Source organism: Boleophthalmus pectinirostris, unplaced genomic scaffold (genome assembly GCF_026225935.1).
Source record: "Boleophthalmus pectinirostris isolate CB_2022bp ecotype Guang Dong unplaced genomic scaffold, ASM2622593v1 HiC_scaffold_22, whole genome shotgun sequence".
In the NCBI taxonomy this organism is placed as follows: Eukaryota; Metazoa; Chordata; class Actinopteri; order Gobiiformes; family Gobiidae; genus Boleophthalmus; species Boleophthalmus pectinirostris.
Genome location: NW_026571190.1, coordinates 24,312,565 through 24,331,549, shown reverse-complemented (window position 1 = coordinate 24,331,549; position 18,985 = coordinate 24,312,565). Strand labels below are relative to the sequence as shown.

The following is an 18,985-nucleotide window of genomic DNA, read 5'->3' as shown; positions in this document are numbered from 1 at the left end:
GGTCTGGTGTCCTAATGGGGCTGCAGTAGTCAAATAGAGCGGAGGGAGAGGGCAGAGGCGGAGGCAGAGGAGCCAGAGGAGGCGGGGGGACCATGGGAGGGACGCAGAGGCCGGGAGGAGGGAGGACAGAGAGGGGACAGGGCGGGGGGACAAGGCTCAATGCTGATTGGCTCAGGTGCGCACTTCTGACGCTCACGTAATAAGATAAATGCATAGATTGGATTAATATAGCGCCTTTCGAGACATACCAAGCACCGCCATTATTCAGTCACTCCATGGTGGTAAGCTAGTAGGCCCGATTGTAACCACAGAGCTGCTCTGGGGCAGATTGGCAGAAACGAGGCTGCCAGTCTGCACCTTCAGCCCCTCAGACCACCACCAAAACTCCTGCTCATACTACTTTCTCTGGTCACACTTTTAGTAGCTAGTACAACAAAGCATATCGATCTACTTATCTAGCATTTATTCAAATAAAGCTGACTATTCCTTAAAAAGATTGCATTCTTGATGTGAGTTTCCAGGATAGGCTCTCCACAGCTCTGACATGTAACTTAGCCTAATGGCATCACCTGCTTGTTTCCATGGAGACAGACAAGTTTAGTGCTGCAACTGTGGGACATTGCAAGCAAAGCCAACATCCCTGTGGAGAAGATGAGGACCCTCCACCAAAAAAATCCCACAGTGCACCTTTAAATGTCAAATTGACTTGAGTGTTTTAATTCAAATGTAACAAATACATGTGTGAATTTATATTTTGTGTATTAATGTCTTGAGTGGTTTGTGAAACATTTATTTTGAAACAAATGTGCTGATAAACAGTCTGTATATTGTGATTTGTGAGTTATACTGTGTCTAAAAAAATTCCCTTGTGGATCATTACCTCCGCCAAGGAGGTTATGTTTTTGCCGGCGTTTGTCTGTTTGTTTGTTTGTTTGTTTGTTTGCCTGTTAGCAACATAACTCAAAAAGTTATGGACCGATTTTGATGAAATTTTCAGGATTTGTTGGAAATGTGAAAAGGAAGAATAGATTTCATTTTGGGGGTGATCCGGAAGAAATCCTGGATTCTGGATCACTTTGAAATTTTAGTTACATTGTGGTAAATGGGGCCAAAAATTTTGTTTCTCAATATCTCGGTTAATTATTGACCAAACCCCATGAAATTTGACTCAGGGATGGACAATGGGATCCTCTTTCATATTCCAAAGGCTGATCCGGATCTGATCCAGAAGACTGATTTTATCGCAATTTATATAAAAAATGGGGGTAGTCCTTGGCGGAGGTCTGCGCTCTCTGAGTGCTTTTCTAGTTAAAGTTTGTCTAAGTCTAAGTCTACTTGCTAAATCTAGATGTTGTTTTTCTGTTATGAATTATTTTGCTAGTATTAGTTCACAGTACCATTGCATGCTTTAGATTAAACAAATATTTATTTAGTAGGTCTAATTAATCTAATAGACACAAATGCCCCACAATTTCCACTCACTATGTATGACCTAATAAGAAATAATGAATTTGGGTGGAACCAATGGTCTCAATCGTGACAACAGTAGTGTGGTTTTATAGGTACATGGAGTCCAATATCATAGCACACAATGATTCACTGATGTTCCTTCCTGTATGCTTGCTGTATGTTTATCTAATGATTAAGCATACGTGGGTGTGGCTTTGTTATCGCTATGAAAATTTCAAGGCGTTTTCGTACACCTGGATTCAAGTCAAGCAGATAAAGACAAACTTCTAACAAACGTACTGTACACATCTCCTCATATTACGGATCTATGAAATCCCAATGTAAACACAAGCAGAAAGCACAAAACAAAGCCATTTACTAAAAATGCCCCATTTTTATACTCCATTCAGCTACTATAAACTTAACCAGTGTCTACTCTGGCGCACATTCAAAACAAAACAAAAGTTTAGCTAAAGGTAGAGAAAAGGAGCCTTTATTTCCCCCAGCAAAATACACAACATTCAAATATTTTTTTGACTCCGCATAATTACAAAGGCAAAAGATATACCAGTTAGAACTAGCATGTCATTGTATTCAGAAAACACACACAAGGCCAAATGGCAGCATTGGTCTACATATCGAAAGTACAGACAAATTTACAAATATATATATATATATATCATATAAATCCATCTATTTCAGAGTAGAGTATTCATCAGATTGTTACACAAGTTTCACGCTCAAACTGCTAAGAAGTGTTGACAAAATACCACCATGCAGTATTTGAAAATATACTTTAGCCTAATGTAAGAACTATGTTAGCAGCTCAGGCTAAGAACGCTGGTCTCCTCATATACAAAAACAGTATTTTGGTTCACACATTATACTCTTTAAAATTTTGTCTTGATGCAAAAATATTTAACTGTGCAATCACGATAAATATCTTTGTAAAGATTAATATATTTTATAAATATCCATGGAGTGTTTTGTACAGAAGTGTTACGCTGTTTACTTTGTGCACATGTGTGTTTGGTCTGTCTGAAGAGTTGGTCCTGTAAACTGGTTAAGTGGGTGTTTTCTTCAAGTCCATAAAGAACAGAAATATAGCCCAACCAGCCACTTCTTTTAATCAGCAATTTAGTAATAATGGGGTCAATAAATGGAGCCCTTTAAATGCACTATAACCATAGACTTCTATTATATAGTCTATAACTATTATAACTTCATGAAGTACCATTTTCTATTGATTTGTCCTGTGGACTTTCAAAAAAGAATATTAAAAGTTTGAATGCTTGCCCAGATATGTGGTAACAAACACAAATTATTTTAAATAGGTTTTTGAAACTTTATAAACTATGAAGCATTTTGCTGAAAATTCTGTAAATTTGTTGTTTAGTTAACCCTCAGCAAGCTTTCAAATATAACAAATACTACATTTGAATTTTTCAAATATGAGGAATATGAATAGGAAATTTGCATCCAGAACCTGGAGAGGCCTTGACTGTTGAGCTCCATACCAATCATGTTTTCCTTACTGACACCTTGTGGCTGACAGTATTTCTTATTTGAAATGGAAGCTTTTAAAATGAATATTAATTTTAACATTTCAGACAATTTTGTTTTAACCAGTTAGTCATTTGAAATCAAACTCTTATGAGACACAACAACATGAGGGGGAAAAAACTGAATAATCTAATCTGGATGAAGTCAAAATGAATTAGAATGGCTGGCCAGGCTATGTTTGAGGGGAAGAAATTCTAGATATAAAGGCACATTAAGTCACATAAGGCTGGTCCTTCATTTTGTTTTGGAATACAAGACAAACAGCATAATTTTAGCATTCAGTCATTGTCCTATATATTCACAAAACATTTAAAAATTATTTAAAAATCTGTAATAATTTTGCATTTATCAGCTTCAGAGCCCTGTTTTTGGAATCAGATGATATTTGATTGTATGATTGGTTTTAAAGAGGGGGTATTTTACTTCTTGGGGTATTAACTGCTAACACATAACATATTGAGATCACCAGGTTACATTTTATTGTTTTGAAAATGCTGTAGACGTCTCCCTTTGCTCTGCATGCCAAGTCACTCCTTTTAGACCACCAACACTCACGCAGACGCCACATTCATACCAGGCTATGTGAGTGCCTTGCCAAAGGACACAATAATAGTTTTTGCCACTACATCCCCACTGTGGGCGCTGAATAGGGCATGGGAGGGATCACTATATTACTCAAACATGCATTGTTGACATTCAAACCCTCTTCAGGCTTGTTTTTGATGAGGGAACCACGTGAAAACATGGTAGAAATCTTAAAAAAAATACCCCCTCTTTAATAGCATTTTTGAACCCTGTAGCTGCCTGTAAAGAGCCAACATGTCAGTTAGGCTGGGTAATGACATTCATATGCTGGAAAAATAAAAATGCCATTTACAGTTTCCAATTTTGTTTACAAATTGCAGCATCTCTTTTTTAAACAAAGAATGTACAAAAAGTGCATTTCTATGATTTGAAGATCTTGATGTGTAAATATAACGGATTGTATGAGAGTTTTTGTCTTTAAAACATTCACAATTCTCAAAGGTTTCAAAGGCAGATCAAGTTGAAAGAAGAAGTGGCAGTTCCTGTAGTTTGTGTTGACTATGAACCCCACTTTGAGCCTGTGGAACAAAACTGAGGGTTTAGTGGCTCTCCTCTAGCCACGAAGGGCTGTCTCCTCCTGGCATTTTTAATTTGATGTGGAACTGCTTTAGTGTCTGTTCCAGCTGCTGTTGGTTCCCAGCGTAGTACGCAGCGATGGCGTTGTGAAACAGGATGAGCTGATTGTGCAATACTTTCACCTGCAATACAAGATACAAGTTCATGTTATATTTTGAGATCATTTCTTTTTTGTGTTTGCATACAGTTTATGCATTATTTAAGCTCATGTAATATTTAAAAGGCTTTGTTTAAAAGGTTTCTAAAAGAGGTGGTCTCAATACCAGATCATATTTCAGCAATATACAGTACTTGCTACTACCTGTGAAAATTTGCTTGATTTGTGAAAAATCTCTCAGTCGTTCAGGTAAAATTCATGACAAAGGAGAAATTCAATTTGTCAACTGGACAAAAGTTTTTTTTTTTTTTTTTTTTTTTTCATATTTTACTGAAAAACTTTTATCCAGTTGACAAACTGAATTTCTCATTTGCCATAGTTTGCTTGATTGTTAGACATTAATTATTTTACACTTAATTCAAACTTACACAGGTACATTTTTATTTCACACAATCATAATTTCAGCACAATATTATGTTAACTTTAAAGTGGTCTAAGTAGCTGAAGGTCTTCCATCAGGTTGTCTCCATGGGGAAAATAATTATTAGGTTATTGACGTTATTGAAGTTAAAGATCATATCTATGGAGAGGCGAGCCTACTCAGAGTAAGAATAAATGTTTTTAAAGTACACTGAGCTATAAAATCACCTGTGATTGAATTGCCACATAAATTAAGTTTAATACCATACAGTGAAACATTCCATACAAAGAAATAATATTTCCATGGAGACAAGCATGTGGCAGACGCTCCAACATAAAATATTACATAGTGCACCTGTAAAAGCTTCATTACAACATTTTACCTTGTTTTCCTCAAGAAACCTGAGCTTGATGGAAACATCGTTCCTCATCTTTTCATACTTTTCCCGGTGGATTTGGAACTGCTGCTGGGACATCTCGATCTTGGGCATGGTGGTGGCATCACGGGGCCCCAGGTTCAACTCCTCCAGGTCAGTGCGATACGCATCATATTCCACCCTGGTCACGAACAAGTTTCAGATAATTAGGCATGAATAGATAGGTAGAGTAGACAAAACTGTACTGTATTGTAAGTGAGAGTAATGTTATTTCAAAGTACAAAGAAGATTCCCAAAAAATGACTCAAGTAAGTATTTGGGAAACTACTACTCAAGTAAGAGTAACTTAAAGCGTAATGGTCAGGACATAACATCTGATTTAATTTGAAGAACTTTGAAACTCTGGTATTTTCAAAGAACAGGACTACATTATAAGTGATGAAGCAATGGAAGAAACACAAAGGTTTCAATTAGGGATGTCAAAAACTGAAAATCGAATACTAATCAATATTAAAACTAGCACTAAAAATCCTTTGAGCAAATTTCAATACTAAAAAAGTGACAGGACAGAAACGAACCTTTCCTGAATAGCTTTAGAATAGGCTCAGAACAAGTATAAGACAATATGTTGAAAAATCACATTCTATTCTCTAAACAAACAGTTTTTAATTATCATTGGGATATTGGAATCTGTATCGAGTATCAAGTCTATTCCTGAGTATAGAGTTTGAAATTTTTGTAACACTAGAAAATACTATTTCTTATGTATACCAAAAGTATATTAAAAATAAAACTGAACGCATTACCTGGCAATCTCATATTGTTTGATGTTGATCATGGTGTCTTCTATGGTCTTATCCACTAGTGTGTTCACGCTGGAAATGAAGAAGTTGATGGCTGCCAGCAGTGTCTCTCCATTTTTGGATAAAAGCTTTTGGGTCTCAGCATTGTAACCAAACTCCTCCTAATGGCATAAATTTATACAATTAGCCTTGACAAAACTAAAACAAGAACTAGGAGAACTTAGAATAAGCACTTTAATTACTTTGTTTACATGTAATTGTGCTATACAAATACATTTGTCTTGCCTATAAATTTTGGAAAAAGAAAATAGAATTGCTATTTATTTGGTCAAATATATAACAACTGAATAAACGTTGATTTGCTGCAAACATCAAATTGCTGCAAGTATTTAAAGAATTTCCTCTGCAGAGAACAAAATATCCAGTCTTTTTATTGAAAAGTCTCTACCTGGAGTTTAGACTTCTACAAACATGTTCTTAAAGTCATTGGATTCTTGTAGTAGTTTATATCAGTTCATAGTTCAGTCTTCTGCAAGTCTAACTGCAACACTTCTCCACATAACCATGAGTATGTACTCGACATAACAAGTGACCTTACGTGGAGTTCAGGCGACTTGAGGCTGAGGTCTGCGAAGGCGTCCCCCAGCTGCTTCTGTGTTTGCATGATCTGGGTGAGCTGAGCGGCCAGGGTCTGTGCCAGGCGGATCACCTGCTGGTACTTCCTCTTGTTATCCCGAAGAACCTCTATCTGCGCCTCCAGCTCCAGGTCCACAGTTTTGGAACCTTTGCCCAGCTTCTCCGACAGGATTTGCCTGGTGCACTGTAGAATTGTCAAACGTATCGAAAATCAGATACTACTCAATACAAAAACTAGTATCAAAACTAGGTACTCATTTGAATAGGCATCAGTACTAAAAAGTCACGTTCACAGGACATAAATTAACCTTTCGGGAATAGTTTTAGAAAGATTTTGAGCGGTGTTAGAACATACGCCCATGGTCCACTCTGGACCCTAACTGGATGACTGAGGGACTGCAACGATATAATAGAGTGGTTTTATGCCGACTGAACTTTTTTGCCTAATTACAAGTCTCTCAATCTTAGTTTAGTGAGATATGCTTCATCTTTGACATGGAAATTGTCAAGATCCAACAAACATTCAATCTTCTTCCTCTAAGATCATCCCCAGGGACACCAGCTATCCCTATTCTTATACTTACCCCAAATAATTAAGGCACAATTTGAAATCTGAATTTCCTCAATGTAGAGCTTGTTCCCACCATAGACCGTATATATGAATGGACACAGCTAACACGCTAGCCACCACGTTCCAAATAGGAAGTGCACCGGTTCTTCCAGCTCCTTCTGCCCCCGTCTCAAATTGTCTTACATAGGGATCTTCTCACCCCTCTCTGTAAGTGCTGCTGCGAACCTCGTCACTTTGGTCTTAAAATGTGCGCACTGACCCGCTCTACATGATCCTGAATTTTTCATTTTGCTATTTTGTCCCTAAATCAAGATATGAACATAAATAACAGACCAATCAGATGCCTTCATTCCCCGAGGTCGCTCCTGCTAGCATTAGCAACAGGTTTGATTGACAGCTAGTGCATTTTGTTGCTAAGTAAGCCCCCTTCCCGCTTTCCAGTGAGAAGGGCGGGCACATTTAATGACCTCAATCATGACTGGCTCTTGTGGTTGCCATGATACTCACAGTCAGCTTTCCAAATATGGAGCCTGGCTCCAGATTCTCTCCTGTAACCATTACCATCAGGAGCTTCATTTGAGTGAAGCTGAACACTATGGATGACGTCACACTTGCTTAGTCTACTTTTTTATACAGTTTATGGTTTCCACTTAAAACTAGCGTGGATCAGAAAGCAGAGGCCAAAACTACAGAGTCTCAGCTTCACAAAGAGCCATTTGTTTGTGTTCCAAACAGATTCAGTTAGAATTAAGAGTCATTTTAGTTAGATATTTTAAACTAGGCTGGAATGGTAAGGAGTTATCGATGATTGTTTAGTTTTTGTCGACAAAAATATTAGGCTACACAGGGAAACATAATACTATATAATAATACAGCAAGACTTAAGTAATAATTTAAGTATAAAAAACACATCATTACTTTATAAGTGTTGATGCTCCATTTTCGGACCAGTTCCAGTTTTTCCAGAGCTGGGTTCTTGAGGTCGTCTGAAAGCACCAGTGCTCCACTCTGAGGCTGTCCTTTCATTTGACCTGAACAATGGGAAATAATACAGTTATTAAGAATACTTTAAATGCTGGAGCGAATATTGTAATAGCTGTTTAATAGATTTATGTACAATTCATTACAGAAGAGAAATCATTACAATGACACAATCTTCAAAATGTCTCATAATTAGAGAGGACATTATGAATCTTTAATCAAGGTTTGTGGGACCGGGAAGTCGAAGAGTGGTGCCAGAGCTCACAAGGACAAAAGCTCCAAGAAAAGAGGATAAAGGATCCACAGCTGATATTGGAATTCTTTTAAATGTTGATAAGTAAATAGGAAAATCTATTGTATATCAGGGCGACAGTGGCTCTACAGTTAGAGTATTTGTGCACCAACCTGAAGGTTGGAAGCTCTGTTGCAGTGTCCTTAAGCAAGACAGTTCACCCCCCCACAGTATGAATGAGGTGTGTGTGTCGGTGGTGGCTGGAGGTGCTATTGGCACAGATTGGCAGCTTTGCTTCCTCTGCCCTATGGCAGCTGTGGCTACAGTAGCAACTTACCCCTAGTTTGTTTATTTGTTATTTCTGAAGAGGAGAATTTACAATAATGTTCTTCACTGATACTTAAGAGAAGGGATGGAAAAATATAAGATTGAGAGGTGGAATCCCCGTGTATAGATTGGATTGGTGTACATGCAAAGACTGAAGAACAATTAGATTATAAAATGAAAGAGGCATTTTAGATCAAGCGAGAAAGAGGCGACTTTATGTTAAAGCTAAAAGCTAATATGCATTAGTAGATTAGGGATGGTATTTCCTCAATATTGGTATATTACACCGGCCACAACAGCAAGACAAATCTCGGATATTGGCTCAAAAAATCCATTTCATACCATCCCTAATGTAAATACCTGTCTCAGCCTGACTACAGCTGGAGGAGCGAGCCAGGCGGCTTGCGGCCGCCGAGCTGGGAGCTACAGGCGTCACCGGAGAACAGGGTAGGCTGGCTGACCCTGAGAAATACATATTCACAATGCACAATTATGCATGCATCTTTGTGGTATAATGCCTGAATATAAGAAGGGATTTACATTCAGTAAATTGGTGCGCTTTTGTTGCATAAAAGTATTTTTAAAACCATGTCTTCTATGGAACCATTTGCATTTGAATTGTGGGAAAAGGAAGTGAGGATGAAAGGATGACAACAAGGAGATCAGAGGAAGCTATAATTACATTTAAATAGATGTGTATGTGATTCAAATTCAAATGTCCAGTCCAGTGAAAAACAATGGACAAAGTGTCAAATTCATGACACAAGGGAGAACAATATATTTCACCTCCACTGCTGTTCTGTAAGAGGAAATTTCAGCTAGTATCAATATTGTACTTAAAAAAATAAAAATAAAAAATCACATTCATGGGACAGAAATGAACCTTTCCTGAACAGCTTTAGAATTACCTTGAGCTATATCAGAACAAGTATAAAACCACATAAACTAGTATATGCCTATGAACCAGTATAGGGTCATTCATTCAAAATCGTATTTGAAATTTTAGTATCGTGGCAACACTAGTCCTTATAAACTAGTTACTATTTTAAATGAGTAGCTATTGTTAACGTGCATATTAACTATATTTCACAGTTGGGGTACATATTGACAGTATCTAAATTTTAGTCACCTTCTTTCACAACGGTGCCCTCTGCTGTTGAAGAGAAGCTGTTTGACTCAGACAGGTTCAGAGCACCAGGGCTGCCAGCATATGAGTCCTGAACACAAATGCAATGAAGTTTTGGTCAATAATGAATGCGCACTATACAAGGTACTGCATTTTATACTATATAGAGTATAGTATAGAGAATTCTCAAAACACTAGGTCACACTACATGATGTTATCCAATGTCCCCCATGACTGTTTCACTGTTTAATTTTTTTACTGCTGTGATTTGGGACTATACAAAATGATATATATAGACCTGCTTGCTTTATACATTTGAAAAGACTTGGTAATAAGTCAGGTGCTGTAAAGTAGTCATGGTCCTCACCCTCTGGAAGACCTGGTCTGGGCTCTGGTCCAGTTCTCCGTTGGTAGTGACTGGGATCTCTGCGGCTGAGCTCCTGTGTGCTTCCTCAGCCATGGTGCTCTCCTGCAACAGACAAACAGTCAGTCTTGTACTGTATGTGGAAGACATCTGACCACAGAGGAGAGGACTGCCATCTGGTGGACAGTGCCAGAGAAGTTTTTTCTTGAAAAAATAAAATCCCAGTAATACTATGAATATTAAATTAATAAAAGTAGAAGAAATACAACAGATTTAATAAAAATAAATGAATTCATTCTTTTGTCAGAGGCATATTCCAAATAAAAAAGTAACACTATGTTTCAAACAATTGTTTAGATTTTTTTTTTTTCTCAACCCATATTCAATGAGTTTATGTACATATTAAAATTAATTAAACATATTTTGAATGAGGGTTTACAGTTTTCATCAAATTTCATTTTGTGTTAGGAATACATTTTAGCTTGGAATTTTGGTAATTGAATAATGTAATGACATTGACATTATAACTCGAGTAGAACATAGTGCCAATCAAGGTCTCGGTCCACTTAAGTCCGGACTTTCAGTGTAATCAAACTCTAGTCCATTTTAATCAGACTGAAGCCTGTAGGTGTGAATATGCCCTTAAACAGCAAGGGGTCTTTAGTCTGAGAGGCAACTTCAAGTTGAATCAACCCAGAACATGGAGAACAATAAATAGTTTCTGTGCAGAGTTATGCTGTGGAGGAGTTTAAAAGGGAACTTTAAAGGACTGAAGGCATTCATTATTTTAAAGCATTATTATTATTTTTTATTAATTTATTTTAAATGCATTATTATTATTATTATTCAGTTTTTTCTACAATAGTGACAAATAAATTGACAATATTATGAACAATTCCCAGATGATTTTAAAAGCACATGTGACTACACCTCTTGTCCCAGTGTAAGATTATGAGATCAATATTGTGCTATGGAACAGATACAACACTCAGTCATGACAAGGTTGTGGAAGACTCTGGACTGGCTCAGGTGGTTTGGACATGAAGAGAGACAACAGTGTGCTGAGGGCTACTTTAGACAAAACAACACACGAATGATAGTTAGAAAAATGTATTGCAGCATAAATAAACATATAACAGTACATGTTGGAGCTGAACAATTTCTGGAAAATATCTTACTGCAATTTTTCTGACAAGCACTGCAATTTGCGATGTACGCTTTTAAAGTTAAGATTTTAAATGTGTCCAGCAGATTTGTCAAAAAGACTGACATATGAACTGACAAATTAGTACAAGAATCCCATGTTTCAGAATAATGGGTATATGGGTTAGCAGTTATTATGCAGAATAAGATAATAGGATATTTTATCCCTGTGAATGCCTTAGTACTGAAATAGTTTGGAATTTTTGTATTGTAACAGCACTAGCATAAATGAGTGCTAATAATAATAAAAATAATATTAATTTGTCAGTATCATGAGTTCATACATAAAGAGCAAAACTATTAAATCTAACGACACTCTTGCCCTGTGTTTGTAGCATACTGGGATGTTGCTCCACAGGGCCACTGGGTGGAGACAACATTTGTTTGGCAATAAAAAACTCGACGTGGCTCTCATCCCTGCCCTAAATACAGCTGCTCTTTTGCACTATGGACTTAAGAACTAGGACACCCACTCACAAATCACCTCAATAAAAGTTTACAGGAAGTCACTGTGGTCTAAAATAAGCACTAACGTATAAGCAACCACAGGCCTATAATTATAATGCATCAGTATGTTAACTCCGAACTGGTTGGAGTTGTCAAAAGTATAGAAAACCAAATACTAATCGACATCAAAACTAATATCAAAACTTCTGATATGAACAATTTGCAAAGATTTTTTTGGGGGGGGTTATATTTTCTTTCAGAATGAAAAAAAGGTTTCGAATGGCATCGCAAGATTCTATGGGCTGATGATTTGAAAAATAAAGTGTATTTTATTTTTTTTTATATTAAAATAGCTTTTTAATATAGAAGACACAATATTCTGCATATCTTCAAACCAGCAATTGCGATCTTATACATTTTTCGATACATGATTTCCCACCACTAGCTACTATGCCTATGTTATTAAAACAAAAACAATTGACCATTTATTTGCTTTATGATTGTTAACTATCATATAGTGTTTCCTGGTTGTGTAGGTTCAACTAACCCAGGACTGACGTAACAAAAAGGGAGTGTCGTGTGTTTGCATCTCAAAACATCTTTTACATGATATCAGCTATAGTGATCACAGACATCTCAACCTATAATAGCCGATAATGCGTTTAGTGTTGACATCTAGATCCCTGTGAACCTATGCATTCACGTGGAAGTGTCCAGTAACCGACTCATAAAAACTTTAAAGACACCTGATGCCCGCACACAGTCACACCAGCACAGCAGACATCCACTGTTCTACAACCAGGAACTGCCGATAACAAATAGAGCTGATAGACTGTGTGTTTAGTGGCTTGTTAAGACATGTCTGGTTAGTAATACAATAAAAATGACTAATGTAGAGAGTTTTATATTGTTTTCTTACATTATATTGTTGTCACTTTTATAGACAATAATGTAATTCTCAACACAAAATAATATTTGTTTATTATACCATGTTGTCTTTCACTAGGTATGATAAATCTTTTATCTACCTGTAATTATGTGATTCTTTCAGTATCAATACTTGCTTAAATTTGTTTCGATAGTAGTGTTACTGTTGATTAATATCTGATTTTTGATACTCTTGATAACTCAATCATCATTTTGTGTACCAATTACAAATACATATGTTACTGTAATTGAGTAGATTTTTGAGCAATTATACTTTTCCAATCATACAAGTACTGGATACAGCACAAGTCACAATAGTCCCAAGCCACAGTCGTCTCACCTGTCTCTACTCCTTTCTACACCGACAAACACAAACACTGCATTGGCGGCTCTGACTGGATAAAGCATGAAGATTATGAAGATTGTAATGTGAAATGATAAAATACAGCTTTAAAATTATGAAATTATGAACTAACTGTAGTATTTTTCATGTGTACTTTTTTACTTTTATTTAGGTACAATTTTGAAAACAGAGCATTTTAAGCCATGTAACTGTACTTTTAATTTACACATTTGCAGTACTCTTTCCCCTACTGCATGTAACCAATAGCGTCAAAAGCACCTTGTCATCTGCTCGGAGGTTAAAAACTCATTAACCTGATATCAGTTTTCAAGCACTGTTATTTTTTTGGCACAGCTCCAGCCTCTGTGTGCCCATGTGTTATTTCCACTTTGTCCACAGGTAATCATTTGTCTTTAAGAATAGACTAATGAGTGAAATAGGGCTGTAGTCAACTAAAGAAATTATTGTTCGACTACAGACATGTCCTGCAGATCGATTAGTTGACTAAACCCCAGTTAAATACATGGGATTTGCTAAATATAAATGATAAATATCAGTTAAAATCCATATTGAACCATCCCTAGTTGTGGTCTCAATATTTACTAACCCAACTATTACTACTACATTAAAAGTCTCAGTTTAGTAGTTGTATAGACCTAATTCAGTCACAGAAATAATAACTTATAACCTATTTTTCTCCAAATGCGCATCCCCATTTTTAATACTTTTAACCACATAACAAAAGCATAGTAACTATAAGGGATAATATGCAAACTCCATACAGAAAAGGTAGTCTTTAAGAGCAGTTACCATTACAACTTTTTTTTAAATTACCGGAGGCTATGAGGGTTAATTGTCTTGACCAACAACTTAATAATAGTATGAAGTATGTAAGTGCAGGGATTAACCTGCCAATCTTGGGTCATGTTAATCAAACCCAAGACATTTATAGAAATGTGTTATCATTTGGATGGACAGCTAAATAATGTCACAATAATACAATTTCAAACTCGATTTTGGTACTAAGGAAAAGACTCAATACCCAATACCGATTCCAATAGCACAATTATAATTAAAAAAACATTCTTTATTTAGACAACAGCATGCTATTAATTTCAACATTAAGTAATAGTATTTTCCTTCATATTGCCATGTGGCCTTAAATCTGTGTAATCCCTCAGTTGTGCAGGTAAATTCCATAGTAGTCCTTGAGCGTATACTAATCTATGTGGTCTTATACTTGTTCTGATACAGCTCAAGATCATTTTAAAGCTATTCAGAAAGATTAATTTCTGTCCTGTTTTTTAGTATTGATACCTGCTCAAATGACTACCTTGTTTTGAAACTTTTGACAAACCTTGCTAAAATTTATTCAGATTTTCATCATTGCAATAACACCCAAAAATAAAAACATCCTTCATCACCTATCATGTTATACTTTACCTATGTTCTATTTATTTTCATAATTGAACCACGTGACCTGGATTTGGGAAGTTCCAAAACCACACCCATGGGTTGAGGCTTGAGACCTGGCACTAACCCAGCTAATGGGACCAGTAACATATGGTAGAGGTAAGCAATGGTAGGAGCTAAACAGTAACTCCATTACAGGGGGGTATTATGCTAAATCAACTTTTTGGAGCTTTCTACCTTGTTATAACATTGTTCCCTCATCACAAACATGCCTGAACAGGATTAAGATATCATCCATGCATGCTCGTGTCATTTAACAATCTCTCCTTAACCCTCCTCACAGTTAGTAGTACGATCCTATGCAAAACTCAACTCACAAGCCTAAACCACCAATGCTCTCGAATGGAGAGGGGGGGAATCAGAGCAACAAACACAAAACTGAAAGCAATAAAACATGTTAATATGTTGTTTTCAGTGAATATAGCATTTTCTAAACAATAAAACATAACATGGTGATCTAAATATGTTGTGTTAGCAGATAATAGAAGCGTAATACTCATGCCAAGCTTTGTTCCATGGTTGAGAGACGGTTTCCTAGATACCACCTATACTATGATGTGGGACACAATGGAAGGGAAAAAACAATGAGCCAATTAGAGCCAATTTTGAGAACAGCCCTAATTATTTCTATTATTATTATTATTATTATTATACATCATCCCTCCTTAGCAAAGACAATAGCTTTTATGGAGAGGAACAGCAGTAGCCAGAAGAGTCACATTCCAGCGGCACAAAAAGTGAGGGAGACTGAGTTGTCAGGAGCTCAGGGTTTGAGCCAAAACCATGTGACCGGCAGTGAGCCTAAAAACTGCATGTGTGCAACTTACACAGGGGGACTATAGGAGAAGCTGTTATTCAAGCTACTTCTGTATTATGAAACAAAGGTAATTCCGCAGGTTTATAAAGCACGTATTGTGAGCAAATTAATACATTACTTTATTAAAAAACAGATATTGAACTCTAAGATAATTGTATTGAAATTGCAACTGCAAATTTCTGTATTCTTGATTTGTACAAGTATTCAGTAATTAGGGTGAAACTAAAAATACAAAAGGACAAAGTAAACAAAATCTTGTTTCACTAAAATGTATAATGTGAAATATGATTAATTTGCTGTCATCTCAAACTTTCATATTTTATAAATGAATTGTAAATGAATGTGTTAATATTTGTCTGCTCACTTTAAGGTACATGTAGATACTAAATGCTTGAATTTCAGCTCAGTTGTAATTCAGAATTTAGGTTATGCAAAGAATCCAATATCATATGCTCTGGCTTGTTCAAAATCCACTACAGTAGGAAACACATCCATGCTGACACAGCTGTACAACTTACAATTTTGCCTCAAACATATGAATACATATTAAATAAATAATTGCAAGTCATATATAGTTTCAACAGTAATTTCACATTTCAAGCAGGTATTGGCATAAAGCAGAGAACTCATAATGGGATAATCGTCTTCCCACTTCTGACACATCAGAGGACAATCAGTAAAAGCCAAAGAGATAAAAGGGAGTCATAATATAACAAGATATTCCTTAACCAGCTCACAAAGTACCACCACAGCTATGCACAACTGTAAAGGCCACAATCAGTAAAGCAACAAGTAGAAGTGATTGCCAAATATACTCAAAAATGCAATGTTTCAACAAAGTGATAGGGTATGAGTTGGTATGGTAGGCTTAAGAATTTGTTTATTTATTGCTGAGCTAGGTAGGGACAACAGCTATGTTAACAATTGTTAAGTAGGGACAACAGCTATGTTAACAATTGTTAAAAATCGAAAATCAGATACTACTCAAAACAAGACACTCATTTGAGCAGGTATACTAAAAATGTTATATTCACAGGACAGAAATGAACCTTTCCTGAAAAGATTAAGCAAGAACACTAGGGAAATGCCCATGGACCACTAAGGAACCACATGTTAATATAAAAGAAAGTCCAGTGATTTAATGTTGAAAATCACATATCGTCTAAAGAAAGATAATTTTAATTATCATTATGCTATCGTAGTTGTATTGAATATAGAGTGTCAAAATCAATTCCATCATTTATAAAACATTTTCAGTAATCGGGTTCTGGATTTAATAAGTCTGCAGTGAATCATATAGAGTAAAATTACATGGTAATGACAAGAAAGTCTTATTGACTAATCTAGATGGTAATTGGCCATGTAAAAAAAACATTTTTTTTTACATATTGCCCAGCAATAACAATAACATGAGCAGCACTGAGTACAGACCAGTACCATACCACAATGTTGAGAAATTGCTAAAAATCTAACTTTATAGGCAAAGAACCCACCACCGTAAGCAAGCCACAACCCAGACACTGACATACAGCCACCACGACTACAGATTGCTAGCCACCAACACTTGGTCACCTTGGTTTCCTCCTTTGAATCTCCACCCTCTTCTGGCGATCCTTGTGTTTCTCTGCCATCTTTGTTTACACTGTCAGTACTGCCTGCTCCTAATTCTCCACTCTCATTCTGATTCCTCTCTTCTTCGCGCTCATTTTCCAATTTTTTTCTGTCTTCAGTCTCTTCTCCACTATCTATATCCACTTCATAAAGTTCACTGGACCTGACCTCTGCACTATCATCAACTCTGGCGGCATTTTCTTCACTCATGCTCTGCTCTGCTCTGTCATTTTCCTCACAATCCATCTGAGGCTCCTCAGCAGAAGTCTTCCCCGATACGGCCTCAAGACTAACTTCCGACATACCTGGAAAAAAACAAGTTACAGTTCATAAATGGGTTCCAGTGTTATACCTTTACATGGATTAAGAGTGACAAAGGGCACATTATGTGTTATTCATTCATTTGTTCTACAAGTAGTTTGTTCAGTAGCAGATAAATATTCTGTGGACAGTGGGGTTTGTTTTAAAAATATATGTTGGCTCATCATGATAACAAATTTTGTAGTATGATATATACTGAAGAAGATATAGATAATAAACAATGAACTTGAATGCTATTACGCCACTTATACAATAACCCAAAAGCAGGATTTCCTTAAGAAAAATAAAATCAAATCTATACTTCTATTCTTGAGCAGAAATTGACCCTGCATGAATGGATTTGCGTGTACTGATGATGTAGACAAAGTGCTTTTAAGTGCTATGTCCTGTAATTTCTATCCCTCAGAGCAAAGTCATGAATAGAATTTGCACACCTATCATATGCATATTAATGTCTAAAAATTACAATAAATAGACCCTTGTGACTGCTGTTGTATCCCATAGGGTAAGATTTTCTGATAAACTATGCAACAGACAGTGTAAGCTTTATCAATAATGACTTTTGATATCATTATGCTGCTTGCTCAAATATCTTGAAATCAGTTGAAGTTCAATTCCTATTAGGCTATATATTTTTTTATAACTAACTATAACTAAGCTGACAGGCATGTTTTTGGATATGAGTATCAATCTGCATAGGCCTACATAAACTATAAATAATTACAGAGGGCATTCTTGAACCTTTGCACAAATACAAAGTGTGCATTCTTTTCTTCATTATATCCCGTCGTTCATGTTAATATCACAGATCCCTCTAGCAGACCTCCAAGAGCAACGGATAAACCTTTTGTCCAATGCACAAGGAACAAGTTTCTCTACTTTAGATAAACGGCCAGTCACTACCTGTTGCACCAACCACTGGATCGACAATCACGTGACCACCTTTATACACTCTATTCCACAAGTAATTAAAAATACACGACAGGACAGATTACATTTAGAACTGTACAACATAACAATTCATCAATTCATAAATGCGGCAATGCAAGTTGTGTTAGAACAAGGACGCTGTCTAGGAAGAGGAAGCTTGTTGTTGGACGTGACTGGATGATGCTAAAATCGCAAAAGCCCGCAATGATAAGACAGTAAAGATTAGTAATATGTGACCGTGGTTATTTATACTGCCTGAGTGATTGGGTTAAGTAAACGAGTAACGATCAAAAGTTTGGATTACCCGTCTTGGTCCGTGGCTAACTCTTGCACGCTAGCTGAGCCGCAGTAGTAGAGGCAGTACTCCGTCCGTGTTTTGCTGTGCAAAAGGGCGTATTCGCTTTCTACCGGGGCAGATCGCTTCACTCCCGATCATCAAATGGTGCATGTAAAACAAAGCCTGCTAATGTATCATCTGCGTCCTTTCAGCCACGCCAGACTTTCTGCTCGAACCCCGGAAAGACTGGTTCGCTGCGGGGCCCTTGGGTGTCATCCGTCAAACTACATCGCATGGATTGGCCAAGCTCGCACTCTCGTGGTGAAATCAGAGGAGTGCAGCTAGGTAAAGACGTACAAGGGTGTTCAAACTGTGGCTCTGGGGCTAAATGCGGCACGCCGCAATTTTTCTTTTGTTGTCATGCTGGATTGGCCCATATCATTATATATACAGAGTTACACACATATAAACCCAATGACACCATGTTGCATGGTGACACAGACCTTAAATTATTGTTCCATCCATAAAG

General features: G+C 36.7%; 1 protein-coding gene across 4 annotated transcripts; it reads right to left on the bottom strand.

Moving 5' to 3' along the window:
• Nucleotides 1-1,920: 1,920 nt before the first annotated feature.
• On the bottom strand, nt 1,921-18,759 carry arfip1 (ADP-ribosylation factor interacting protein 1 (arfaptin 1)). 4 transcript variants are annotated; one of them, XM_020931381.2, is made up of 10 exons: nt 18,484-18,759; nt 16,890-17,233; nt 10,111-10,212; nt 9,747-9,834; nt 8,978-9,079; nt 7,996-8,108; nt 6,469-6,690; nt 5,874-6,031; nt 5,074-5,248; nt 1,921-4,295 (listed from the first exon to the last, which is right to left on the bottom strand). In XM_020931381.2, exons 2-10 carry the CDS (start codon nt 17,229-17,231, stop codon nt 4,137-4,139), a joined length of 1,461 nt encoding a protein of 486 aa, XP_020787040.2. In that variant the 5' UTR covers nt 17,232-17,233; nt 18,484-18,759; the 3' UTR covers nt 1,921-4,136. The 4 variants fall into 4 exon arrangements, with proteins under 4 accessions (XP_020787040.2, XP_020787041.2, XP_020787042.2 ...); XM_020931382.2 differs by lacking the exon at nt 8,978-9,079 and having other exon boundaries at nt 18,484-18,758; XM_020931383.2 differs by lacking the exon at nt 16,890-17,233 and having other exon boundaries at nt 18,484-18,757.
• Nucleotides 18,760-18,985: the final 226 nt, after the last annotated feature.

Coding starts and splice junctions, on each gene's coding strand:
- arfip1 (XM_020931381.2), bottom strand. CDS start 17,231: ATGTCGGAAGTTAGTCTTGAGGCCGTATCGGGGAAGACTTCTGCTGAG. Junction 8,109..8,977: donor CTGTAGTCAGGCTGAGACAG/GTATTTACATTA, acceptor CCCATTGTTCAG/GTCAAATGAAAGGACAGCCT. Junction 6,032..6,468: donor TCAAGTCGCCTGAACTCCAC/GTAAGGTCACTT, acceptor TTATGCCATTAG/GAGGAGTTTGGTTACAATGC.